The sequence below is a fragment of the Mustelus asterias genome, chromosome 2, assembly GCF_964213995.1.
Source record: "Mustelus asterias chromosome 2, sMusAst1.hap1.1, whole genome shotgun sequence".
Classification (NCBI taxonomy): Eukaryota; Metazoa; Chordata; class Chondrichthyes; order Carcharhiniformes; family Triakidae; genus Mustelus; species Mustelus asterias.
In genome coordinates this window covers 24,164,851-24,177,319 of record NC_135802.1, presented here as the reverse complement: position 1 = coordinate 24,177,319, position 12,469 = coordinate 24,164,851, and the positions used below count along the sequence as shown (strand labels likewise).

Below are 12,469 nucleotides of genomic sequence, written 5' to 3'. Positions count from 1 at the left end.
AAACACATTAGCTACCAGAAGAGATCAGATAGTGTATTCTGTGGCAACTTGCTCACCTCCAGACTGCCAAAACCTGCCCATCATCTACAAGGCACAAGCCAGGAACATGGTGGAATACTTTGCACTTGTCTGGATGAATGCAGCTTTAACACGGAAGCTGTTCCACACCATCCAAGACAAAGAAGCTTATTTAATTGACACCATCCACTGTATGCAAGAACTTTGACAAACCAAGTCTCAAAAGTGACAATTATATTAAAATCAGAGGAAATAAGATGTTTAGTGCAATATTGTTTAAACTTACAAGCTTATATACAATCAAATTTTCCGAGAGTATAAATCCATTAATATTGATTTTATACAATTTATGAAACAATCCAATCAGCACCTTTGACTCATTTCTGTGCATCGCCAATGGACTACATCTGTGGCTTGTGTTGGAATAGCATTTTCATGTGGTTTTAATGAACACAACCCGCATCCACGAAGATATTAAGATATTCATTCATGCAGCTTTATGATGCTTCAAAATGTATCAATTTATTTTGGTCAGTAGGTGTTTATAATATTCTTAAGGTCCTATTGGTAATTTTATAGTATTAGTAACCTGCTGGTAAGCAGAAATAAGTTAAAATAAGCATTATAGCACTTGGTTCATTTTGGCTGTCGACCTAATGGACAGATTCAGATGGCAGAATGCTAGTCAGCACTTGCATTATAAATTGAGTGTATAATTTGTGGCTGTTCTTGCCTACCTGTATTGATAAACATTTTTAAATACATTTCTGAATCAAAGCTATATTGCTAACATCAATCGTTTTAAAAACTGTATGCAAGTAAACTTCTGCAATTCAGGGCATGACAAGAGTTTGGAGAAGGGGACAAAACTGTAGTACCAGTTAAATGGTTCGCATTGACTATCCTATTTTCTGATTGTCTTTAAGACTCAGATTGTAAATTACATCTAAAGCCAGAGACTAACAAAAGCAGATGGATAATGGTAGGCAACTAACAACCAAAATAAGAAACAAGAAATAGCCCAACAACTATTGTTTCAGGAATATGGATATCCAACAGATTTAAAGAATAAATATATTGCAAGCTGCCTTGCGGAACAAGTAGCCAATGGAAGCACAGTAGTGTTTTAAAGACAAGGGAACTCACTGGCATGTGGAATAGAGGGGCTATTTTGATTACTTTTGGAAAGCAGAATAATTGCCCTTGCTGGAATAAATTATATAGATGAGTGATAATCTGACAAAATGAGATTCAACCCTGTAAATTGTTGCAATGCTGTGCTATAAACCACATGCCAAGTCTTGATTACTGTTGTTCAGACGCAAGCTATTAGGAGGCATATAGAGACATCATTTTTTCATTTGATTAATTAGGATGGTGGACAGGCATCTTGGTTGCTGCACCCACATGACAGCAACGTGGAAATCAGAAACTTAAAATGTTTGCAAAACCCGTCAGCACCAAGATCATTTCTATTCTGTTATGAGCAACACAAACAGTAGTGAGATTCGAAGTCTTACCTGGTTTATAGCTTTAATTTTCAACAATTATAAACTATGTTCATTTCAATCAAGGCGGCAAACTACAAACCACCTCCCATACCAAGAGAAATTAACATTGAGCTTAAATCAATTACTTTCAATGACCAGCAAAACAAAAAAATTCATAATCTGTCCAGAGCTATCAAATTAAGAATTGCATATCTAACTATACTTACAATCAGAAAGAACTTCATATGCTTCTGCAAGTTGTTTAAATTTTGACTCTGCCTCTTCCTTGTTGTCAGGATTCTTATCAGGGTGCCATTTCAGTGCCAGTTTGCGATATCTTTTGAAAAAAAGCAATTAATTGATATCTTTGCTTGCTAACAAGTAATTGAGTTAGACAATTCGTAATGTGGATAAATCTACACAATTAAAATATACAAGCTCTTGGCTAATAGTACTACTTATGTGCACAGCAAATTTAACTGATTCATAAATTGAATCTAATGCACAAAACGGAGAACAATTCTGACATCCAAATTCTACATTGAATCAATTTCCTGTCAACTCAACCGAACAGCCATTTTTCCATCCGTTTAAATATCTTTGAATATGCTAAAGAATTACAAATTTAGGACTGTTCTATGAAGCAGTGTTCCAAGTAGATTTTCATAGAAGCTGTTTGAAATTTGTTTTTGTTACAGTAACCAAAGTAGCCCATTGCAGGTGCCGTTTGAAGTAACACAAGCTACTGAACAGTAGAATGTATTACTAGTCACACTTCTCCCATGTTACCATTGTAGCCCTTCAGAGTAAAATTGCAGAATAACCAAAAACTACATTATTCCTCTTGACTAAGAACACTACAAAAATAAACATTTGACTGTTGGATAGCTCAATTTACTGCAGTTGAGTATGTGGCATGGACCTCTACTCAACACCACTAAAATCTAATATCGAATTGTCAAGCTTTAGCAATGTAAAACAAGTTCTCTGCCATACCATTTTAAACCTGGAAAGAATGCACTTAATGAACAAAGTTCCATAACAGTGCAATTGGAGGCTGTCACCAAGAAGGAATTCGACAATGCAACCAAGTCTGGTACATTTAGCTTCATTTCAATACAAAAAGTTATCGTTCTTCACGATTTGTCATTTGGAGAGGTGGGGATGCAAGAGTGGGATGAGAAATAACAATTCCTGATGGATCAATGGCAAATTGACTCAGTGTCAAGAACAGATCTTTACACTGAGCTCCTAGGGTAGATTTCCAATCTATTTCAGCCAGGTGGCAATTGAGACTGATTATCACCTAAACAGAGGAGGAAGCTGGGCATTAATCTTAGCCTCTCTGTCCATGCTCACATGAAGGTTAATTAGGCGAGATACCAAAGACACTACCACCTATAGAACTGTACCCCAACATGAATCACTGATAATATAATGAGACCATAAATTGTGGCGAATAAAAAGATTTCATATTTAGGTTCAAAAGAAAGTTGAAATTACAGGGCACTTCTCAAATTAGTGTCAATTTCCAAGTTAGGAATTCAATTTAATACTTAATTTGCCATGTTATTTATATGACTGAACTCTAAAAATGATAATTACCAGAAGTAGATTTTATCTGGTAAAATTAGAACACTGGCTGAAACAGGTAGAAATATTCAAATGTTTCATTACCTACCATTCATATGGATTGCTATATTTAAGAAGCATTCATCCAAACATGAAGTGACAGCAAAAGAGAAAACTGACCATTTAAGGGCTGTGTCATATACCTCCATTTTGGTTAAATGATCTTCCTAACTGGCACACACAAGACTCTGGGAGCACCACCCTTATTTTTAGGCCAGTGGTAGAACAGAGACCAAGCACAAAAACAGAAGACAAAAATGGAGATCCAAGTGGCACCAGGCAGGAAGAGAATCTAGTATATGGAGAATGAAGGCAAAGAATAAATACTATACCTGCAGTATGGTAGGTAATGCAACATTCAATAAACTTTCAAGCAGAATCAAGTTTGTCTGCAAATTTCAAACGGAGTGTAATAAAAATATTACAGTAAATATTGATTGAGAACAGGGAAGGATAGGAAGAGAATTTCCTAAATGTGCACTGAAGAACTTAATCACTATAGCAGCAGCCCAACAAGAGGAGTGTTGAATCTAGCTCACAGAAATGTAGTAAAAGTGGAGACTTGCAGTAGGAAATTAACCAGTTAACAGAGACCACAATAAAATTCAGTTTGAAGTAATTACGGAAAGTGACCACAAAATAGGAGTTACAAATGTTCAGTTGGGGAAAAAGAGTCAATTTCATTGACTTAAGGGATCTAGTACAGGCAGATTGGAAAGTACATTATCTCCAGTAAGAAACACTGGAGGTCATTCAGGTCACAACAATCTAGGCATATTGCTTTAAAGGGAAAAGGTAGAACATCCAAAGTTAATTCACCTTAAATGACAAATAGCTGAAATTTAAAAAAACTGAATTTGATGACAAATGTTAGGAGCATGATTTAGTTCATTACCAGGAATCACCGCTCAGTCAATGCTGTACCGGAGGCAAAGGGTTACAATTACCATGCAGCATTAAAATGAATACAAACTTAACAGGAACATACAAAGTACAATGGTTTCCTAGAGAAAAGGACCTGAAAGGAAATAAATATTAATAGAGGCAGTAGGCATAGCTACTTAATCTTTAGAGAGGTGGAGGATGATATGAAAGTTATGTTGGGGGTTAGAAAACACAGGATTAGCATTATTGAAAACTGGTAAATTACTAATCCAGATAGAATGCATTCCAAATTGCTAGAGGGGGTAGAAATAGCAGGGGCACTGGCCACAATCTTTCAATCTTCTCTGGATAGTGTAGTGCAAGAGGACTGAAGGGCTGCCAATGTTATGCCACTAATCAGGACGAGAAGGATTAACCAGGAAATTACAGGCCAGTAAGACCAAGAGCAGTGAAGTTATTGGATATTATGAGGCACAAATTTTCATTTGGAAAGGCCAGGGTTAACCAAGGATAGTCAGCATGGATTTGTTAGAGGCAAACTGCAGCAGACTAACTTGTTTAAATTCTTTAATCAGGGAACAGAAAGTTGATGATAGTGCAGATGTGGTGGCATATGTGAACTTTCAGAAGGCATTCAAAGTGTCAAACAGGAGATTCATGGTGAAAACAGCAGTACAGGTACAAAATTGATTCAGTGACAGGAAGCAAAGGGTGATGATTCAGTGGAGTTTCCCCCAAGGGCCAGTCAGCTTTTGGTTGATTATATTCTTTTCAATTTTAATAACTAGAAATGGATGTAGGGAACAGCATTGTTAGATATGAAATATGGCAAAGCAGTAGATGAGCTTTGGGATAACAGGATGCTGAAATGGTCAGAAGCTTAGCAGAGATCAATGTAACTATTAGAAATTATGCATTTGGAGACCAACACAAATAAAATATTCTGTAAATGGTATGATGAATGCAGAATGCACAAATGGACCTGTGTACACAGTCATTAAGTGTGACGGGCAGTGATAAGGTAGCTAAAATCATGTGCACAAGTTTATAAATAGGGGGATAGAATGCAAAAGAAATCATGCTAAAACTTCACAAATTATTTGTGCCCCAGCTAGAGAACTGTGGACAATTTGGAGCACCACACTTCAGAAAGATATAAAGCATGAGAAAGGGTACAGAGCTCGTTTACCAGTATGTAACCAGATAACGGTTTCAGTTATGGGCAGAGGTTGGAAAAATAAGGATTGTTCTCCTTGGAACAACAAAAATTAAGAGGCAACCGACCTAACATTTTCAAGATGAGGGGTTTTGATAATGGACAGAGAAAATCTATTTTTTTCTGGCAAGTGGATCAATAACAATGTCATGGATAAAAGTCATCGGAAAAAGATCTGGAAGAGAAGAACTTTTTCCATACTGAGAATGAAGCTCCCTGAAAAGCAGATTCCATAAGTAATCTTAAAAGGTAATTAGATGGATTCTTTGAGGAATTTGCATTGTTACAGACAAGCAGAAGTGAGGAACTAAGCATGACTGCAGCTCCAAAGAGCCAGCAGAGGCACAATTGGCCGAAGACCTCCTTTTGTGCTGGAATCTCGTGACCAGCTCACCATAAAAGCTGTGGAAAAGGATGGTCCTGCCCTGTAGTGAAAGCAAAGAAATTAACCACTTCACCCATTTAGCCTGTAGGCACAAAGCAGGTTTCTATGATGCACCTTATGCAGGAGGAATAGCATATGGTGCTATACAGGGCCTTGGTGAGGCCACACTTAGAATATCATGTGCAGTTTTAGTCTCCTTTTCTGAGGAGGGATGTTCCTGCTCGAGAGAATGCAGCAGAAGTTTACAGACTGATTCTGGGGATGGCTGGGACTGATAAATGAGGAGAAATTGATTAGGTTAGGATCGTTTTCGCTGGAGTTCAGATGAATGAAGGGGAATCTCAGAGACTTAAAATTCTAACAAGTCTAGACAAGATAGATGCAGGGAGGATGTTCCCAATTTGGGGGGGGAGGGTCCAGAACCAAGGGTCACAGTCTGAGGATTCAGAGTAGACCATTTAGGACTGAGATGAGGAAACATTTCTTCACCCAAAAAGTGGTAACCCTGTGGAATTCATTATCACAGGAAGTAGTTGATGCCAAAACATTGAATGCATTCAAGAGGCGGTTGGATATCGCACTTGGGGCGAACGGGATCAAAGGTTATGGAGAAAAAGCAGGATTAGGTTATTGAGTTGGATGATCAGCCATGATCGTAATGAATGGCAGAGCAGGCTCGAAGGACCAAATGGCCTCCTCCTGCTCCTATCTTCTATGTTTCTAGGTTTCCTGCAGATAGCACTCAGCCAATAATACATGTAAATAGAAAGATCTTGCTAGAAAGTCAGAAAACTTGCTGGTAGTTTCTCCTGGCTAATTTTAGCAAGGGTCAGAAACAGTGATATGCATTACAACTGGCCTCTAACCAAAGGTCAAAGGCCAAGAATCCCTTGTCGACTAACTAATGACCCCATCTGGATTTTGAGCATTGACATGTATTAATTCTAGACAATTCTAATCATGCAGGCTGTTAAGAACCCCCACTATCCAGGCTCAATTGTAGCCAGTTGACTGAGTTATAGCAGTCCATAGAGCAGTACATTAATCAAATTACTGATCCAACAAGAGACGGTTTCCTTGCATCACATTTACAGTAACATTAAAACTAGTTTACTGAACAAGTTATATCATTCCTGCAGGCACACAATCTAAGGAGGTAGGGCTTTATAATATTTCTTTGAAAAATCCAAATTACAGCCACTGAAGGGAAGTGTGAAATGAAATGCAGACAATGGAGCGATTAAAAGATGAAGTTAACCCAAAGCCGGAGACTATGAGCAGTACCAATTTTCCGTCACTAGATGTCATCACAACATTTTACAAATACAGTAGAAGTCAATTTGCTGCAGCAGGGACACCTCAGCATCTGCCAGTCGCTCAAACCGCTCGCTTATTTGGCTTTTAATTTTTTGCCTGCAAGTTGCTGAAAGCGAGTTCTGACACACAGAAAAACAGGAAACTTGGGACCTGAGTGAACAGGGCAACTCCTTGGCCAATTAGACTGAACTGAAAGGTTGCAGCGCTTGACGTCAGTAATAGGAAAATGCTGGGACCTACCAAGGACATTGTGACAGGGCATTTGGAAGATCACAACATGGTTAAGCAGAGTGGGCGGCACGGTAGCACAGTGGTTAGCATTGCTGCTTCACAGCTCCAGGGACCTGGGTTCGATTCCCGGCTTGGGTCACTGTCTGTGTGGAGTTTGCACATTCTCCTCGTGTCTGCGTGGGTTTTCTCCGGGTGCTCCAGTTTCCTCCCACAGTCCAAAGATGTGTGGATTAGGTTGATTGGCCATGCTAAAAAAAATTGCCCTTCGTGTTGTGCGATGCGTAGGTTAGAGGGATTAGTGGGTAAATATGTAGAGATATGGGGGGAGGACCTGGGTGGGTTTATGGCCGGTGCAGACTCGATGGGCCGAATGGCCTCTTTCTGTACTGTAGGGTTTCTATGATATCTATAGTCAGCACATAAAGGAAGTCAGTTATTTTTGGAGGGTACAATTAGCAAAGTATAAGAGGAAGCAGTGAATGCAGCATATTTAAATTCTTTTCGTGGCTGTTGATGAGGTGCTGCCCAAGAGGCTATCCCACAAGATAGAATACAATAGCTGGAATTGAGGACTATAGAATAGACAAAAAAAGCAGGAATAAACAAGTGATTTTCAGAATGGCGAAGTATAACTAGTGGAATACTGCAAAGATCAGGAGTTTGGACCTCAGCTACTTACAAGTTATATATCAAAATTCACTGACAATACAAAGTAGGTGGACAGTTGCAAAAGGGAAAAAGACCAGTTAAATGAATGGGTAGGGTGCTTAATAGTGCAGGACAGTTGGTTTGTAATGCAGAGTGATGTCAATAACATGAGTTCAATTCCAGGACCAGCTGAGGTTATTTATGAAGGCCCACCTTCTCAACATTGCCCCTTGCCTGAGGTGTGGTGATCCTCAGGTTAAAAGCACCACCAGTCAGCCCATCCCCTCAAAAAGGAGAGCAGCCTATGGTGATCTGGGACTACGGTGAATGTAATGGAGCATAACCATGGGCAAGTGCAAATTTTTATTTTATTCTTTCACATTATGCGGGCATTGATGGCTAGCCAGCATTTATTAAACATCCCCAACTACCCTCGAGAAAGTGGTGGTGAGCTGCATTTGATTGGAAGATTAGCAAAGTCGAATATTTTTAAATGGAGGGGACTTGTTGGTATTCCAAGGTCTTTGTGCATAAATCAAAGTTAACCGCAGATACTGCAAAAATTCAAAGCAAATGTTATGTCAGCCTTCATTACAAAGCATTTTAAGAATAAGAATCTTACTGCCATTATATAGTTTAGCTAGACCACGTCTACAATACCTTGTATAGTTTGTTTCCTTAACTAAGGAAGGATATATTTGCCTCGAGTGGTGCAACAATATTGATTCCTGAGGTGAAGAGGCTTGGGGGAAAGCTCGAGTCAAACGGGCCTAAATTTTACTGTGTACAAAAACAAGAGCTGATATCAATGAAACAATTATCTAGAAGGCCACAGTTTCAAGATATGAGGCCATCCAATTAGGATAGAGATAAGGAGAATCTTTTGAACCCTCTACCCCAAGGGAGTTGTGGAGATTTATTCAATGGATATATTCAAGACAGAGGTTGAAAGTTTTTTGGGCATTAAAGGCATCAATGTAGATGATCAGCCACAATCTTACTGAATGGCAGAGGAGGTTTGATGGACTGCATGGGTTATTCCTAATTAGGATGAAACAAATTAGGAATAGGGAATTCAATGTCAAATCATATTCAAAAAGGAATGGAAGGACAAATGGAAGGACAAGCAGCTTGAGAGAGAGGATATTAGACAAAAGGAAATAAGTGCTTAATTTTTTATAAAGATTAGCGCGCTGTATTTATAAAATGTGGAATTGTTTTCTACCCAACACCTCTCAGATTACTGCACAATCAATAAACAGCAAAACAAACCAAGGTTATTAATGCCAGACTATTTTAATACTTGGATTAGCATTTATATCGACTTACGATTTTTTAATTTCATCTGGAGAGGCATTTTTGTGTACTCCTAATACCTGGTAATAATCCACCATCTTTAATGATTTAGCTCTTCAAGACAGAAAACCCTGCAATACAAATTACACATCAACAATTGAGTATTTTAGCGCATTCAAATGTCAAGAAGCTGAAAGAGTAGCTGCAAAATTTGTGAACATCTTTCCATTCCAAAAACATGATCTGCGTAACTGGCCTGTGCTGACAATGTTGAAGCAATTGGCCTCAGCACTGAGACATCTGCCATTCAAGCTGACCCATGTATTGTTTCTAATTGTCGATAAATAAAGGTTGCTCAAAATGAGCACTGCAAAGCTGAACAATTTGCTAAATATAATTGTCATGATACTATCAAGGATACTGTATATATGCTGGAAAATATTTTAAGTATGTGGAGTTTAACTCTGCAGCTGTCCAACCCCTGCACGGTAGTAATTTATAATCACTGCTCCCCACGAACATGCTCCATCATTTTCATGGTTTAGTTCCTAAAGAATTTTGACCAAATTTCATGGGAAGCATCCAAGCTCTGGACACAATGCAGAAATAATCACAGGCTTATTTCTAGGCAGTCAATTTTCTTTAAAAGGTGAAAAGAAGGTTTGAGTAACTTCAAGTGTGGAATGGAAGATAAGTTTAAATCCAGAGGGCCACATTACACCTTGGTTGTAAGACAAATATACAAACTGGTAAAATGCAAGTTCAGGAGTTGCCCTTTTTCACATAAATCACGATGGTCCCATTCTGCTAGTATTGGACAGCAAGAAGTCTCACAACACCAGGTTAAAGCCCAACAGGTTTATTTGGTAGCACAAGCTTTTGGAACGCTGCTCCTTCATCAGGTGAGTGAAGAGTTGGGTTCACAAATAGGGCATACATATAGACACAGACTGAATTACAAGATAATGGTTGGAATGCAGTGTTAACAGGTAATCAAGTCTTTACAGCTGCAGACAAAGTGGAGAAAGGATTTAAACTTTATTTATTAGTGTCACAAGTAAGGCTTACATTAACACTGCAATGAAGTTACTGTGAAATTCCCCTAGTCGCCACTTTCCAGTGCCTGTTTGGGTCAATGCAACGAACCAGCACGTCTTTCAGACGGTGGGAGGAAACCAGAGCACCCAGGGGAAACTCACGCAGACACGGGGAGAATGTGCAAACACCACGCTGACCACACACTTCCCCCAAGCTGGGAATCGAACCCAGGTTCCTGGCGCTGTGAGGCAGCAGTGCTAACTGCTGTGCCACCATGCTGCCGTGGGTTAAGCACAGGTTAAAGAGGCGTGAATTGTCTCAAGCCAGGACAGTAAGATTTCGCAAGCCCAGGCCAAATGTCGTCCACTGGCATTGTCTGTAGCTGTGAAGACTTGATTACCTGTTAAGACTCGCATTCCAACCATTATCTTGTAATTGATTGTCTATATATGCCCTGTTTGCGAACCCAACTCTCCACTCACCTGATGAAGGAGCAGCGCTCTGAAAGCACGTGCTACGAAATAAACCTGTTGGACTTCAACCTGGTGTTGAGACTTCTTACTGTGCTTACCCAGTCCAACGCCAGCATCTCCACATCATGACAAATATTGGAAGTAGAGGCCTTGCAATCCATCAAGAAGCAGTTAGCTGCAATGATGGGATTGTCCAAAATATATAGGTATTGGCTTCTTTAAATCTGCCCCGCACAAAGCATAAATAGCAACTTCACGCAAATCACATCTCTGCTCAACTTGATAGGTTCCAATCAGTTTGTCTTGCTGATGTACGAGGGGCAAGATTATTTGACTGAAATAAATCCAATGAATTTATTCTAATACTTTAATGGCAATATTTGTTCAAATTTAGTTTGCGTCTATTGCTTATTAAATCAATAAAGTTGGAATTCTATCAGCAATTCACCAAAGATCCTTAGACAGCATCTTCCATCTAGACGGACAAGGACAGCAGATATATGGTAACACCGCTACCTGCAAGTTCCCCTCCAAGCCACTCACTGTCCTGACTCCGAAATATACTGCCGTTCCTTCAGTCACTGTCAAAATCCTGGAATTCCCTCCCTAATGCATTGGGGGTCAACCTACAGGACACAGACTACAGCGATTCAAGGTGGTGGCTCACCACCATCTTCTAAAAGACAACTAGGGATGGGCAAGAAATGCTAGCCAGCAAGCGACGCACACGTCCCAGGAATGAATTTTTTTAAAATTTAGGAACTCAATCTCAGTGAAGATCGCTTCTGTCAATCGAGGAGACAAGAAACTGCCCAAACTAAAATAATAGTTTAGAGCAGTAGGCACAAGTGTATTGCCTGCAAATGGAGAAGCAAGCAGACCTCCTGTCAACAGGATGCATTACTGGTACCTTTTTCACATTCCTGTGATTTATAAATATTGACCGATAGCCAGAGCCTACTGTAGTTTTTCTGGTATTCACAAGCAATCACAAAATAAATTTAAGTAGTTTTCTATTTGCATTCTGAACTTACTAAGGACATAAGTGAAACGGATGAAAAGAACAATGGTTCATGTTTGTGACACAAGGAAAGCTGGGCTAGATGATCTGAGTGACCGTCATTGAATTGTTCCTTTTTCTCTCACTTTCATAATGTGCCACAAGAGCTATGATGAATCTCCATAAAAAATTCAGATTAATTTCTCTGAACTGAGAATTAGAAGCAATATTTGGGTGAGGTTTAATTTTCCAATGGTGATTTTCCCGATAATTAAATGTACGGTGAATCACTGCCTTGGCACCCACGAAATCTGGAATTTATTGTTCCATTTGAAGGAAGGAAAGTTAATAGGATCAAAGTGACGTATATTCACAGTATTGCATGCAGATATCAACAGACAAGCAACTTTACTTCTGGAAATACAGAATAGTTCAAATGGATTTTCACATAAAAGACTCATGAGGCAACAAAGTGCACTTGTCACTTCGGTAGATACACATCATGTACCATTTAAATTGACAGTTTTGTTGGAAAAATGCACACAATGCAAGTCTGCTGAAAGCACTATAACAGCTTTAAAAGGGAGTAAATCCTTGTTTAAAATTCTATTAGCTTTTCTGCAAGCTTCCACAAACAGAGCTTAAAGTTATGAAAGACTCCAGCTTTAGGTGGCAGAATTCCATTGATCAACTTAAATTGGAACAATGTCATTAAACGAGCCTGATACTGTGTTAATAAAGAGGGCACAAAAATATATTCTACAACTATTATGACAAAATTCAAGGGTAGAAAAAAGGTTTAAAAATCAACAGAATATGGTTGATTAGTTCAAAACTACA

General features: G+C 39.0%; 1 protein-coding gene across 11 annotated transcripts in view; it reads right to left on the bottom strand.

Moving 5' to 3' along the window:
* Positions 1 to 12,469, bottom strand: part of dnajb6b (DnaJ heat shock protein family (Hsp40) member B6b) — a 163,698-nt gene that overhangs the window by 136,281 nt on the left and 14,948 nt on the right. For all 11 annotated transcript variants that reach the window (XM_078232459.1, XM_078232424.1, XM_078232487.1 and 8 more), the window contains 2 exons: positions 9,152 to 9,249; positions 1,736 to 1,845 (listed from right to left, as the gene is read on the bottom strand). In XM_078232459.1, the coding sequence (XP_078088585.1) occupies positions 1,736 to 1,845; positions 9,152 to 9,216 (175 nt within the window). In that variant the 5' untranslated portion in view covers positions 9,217 to 9,249. The remainder of the gene's footprint in view (positions 1 to 1,735; positions 1,846 to 9,151; positions 9,250 to 12,469) is intronic.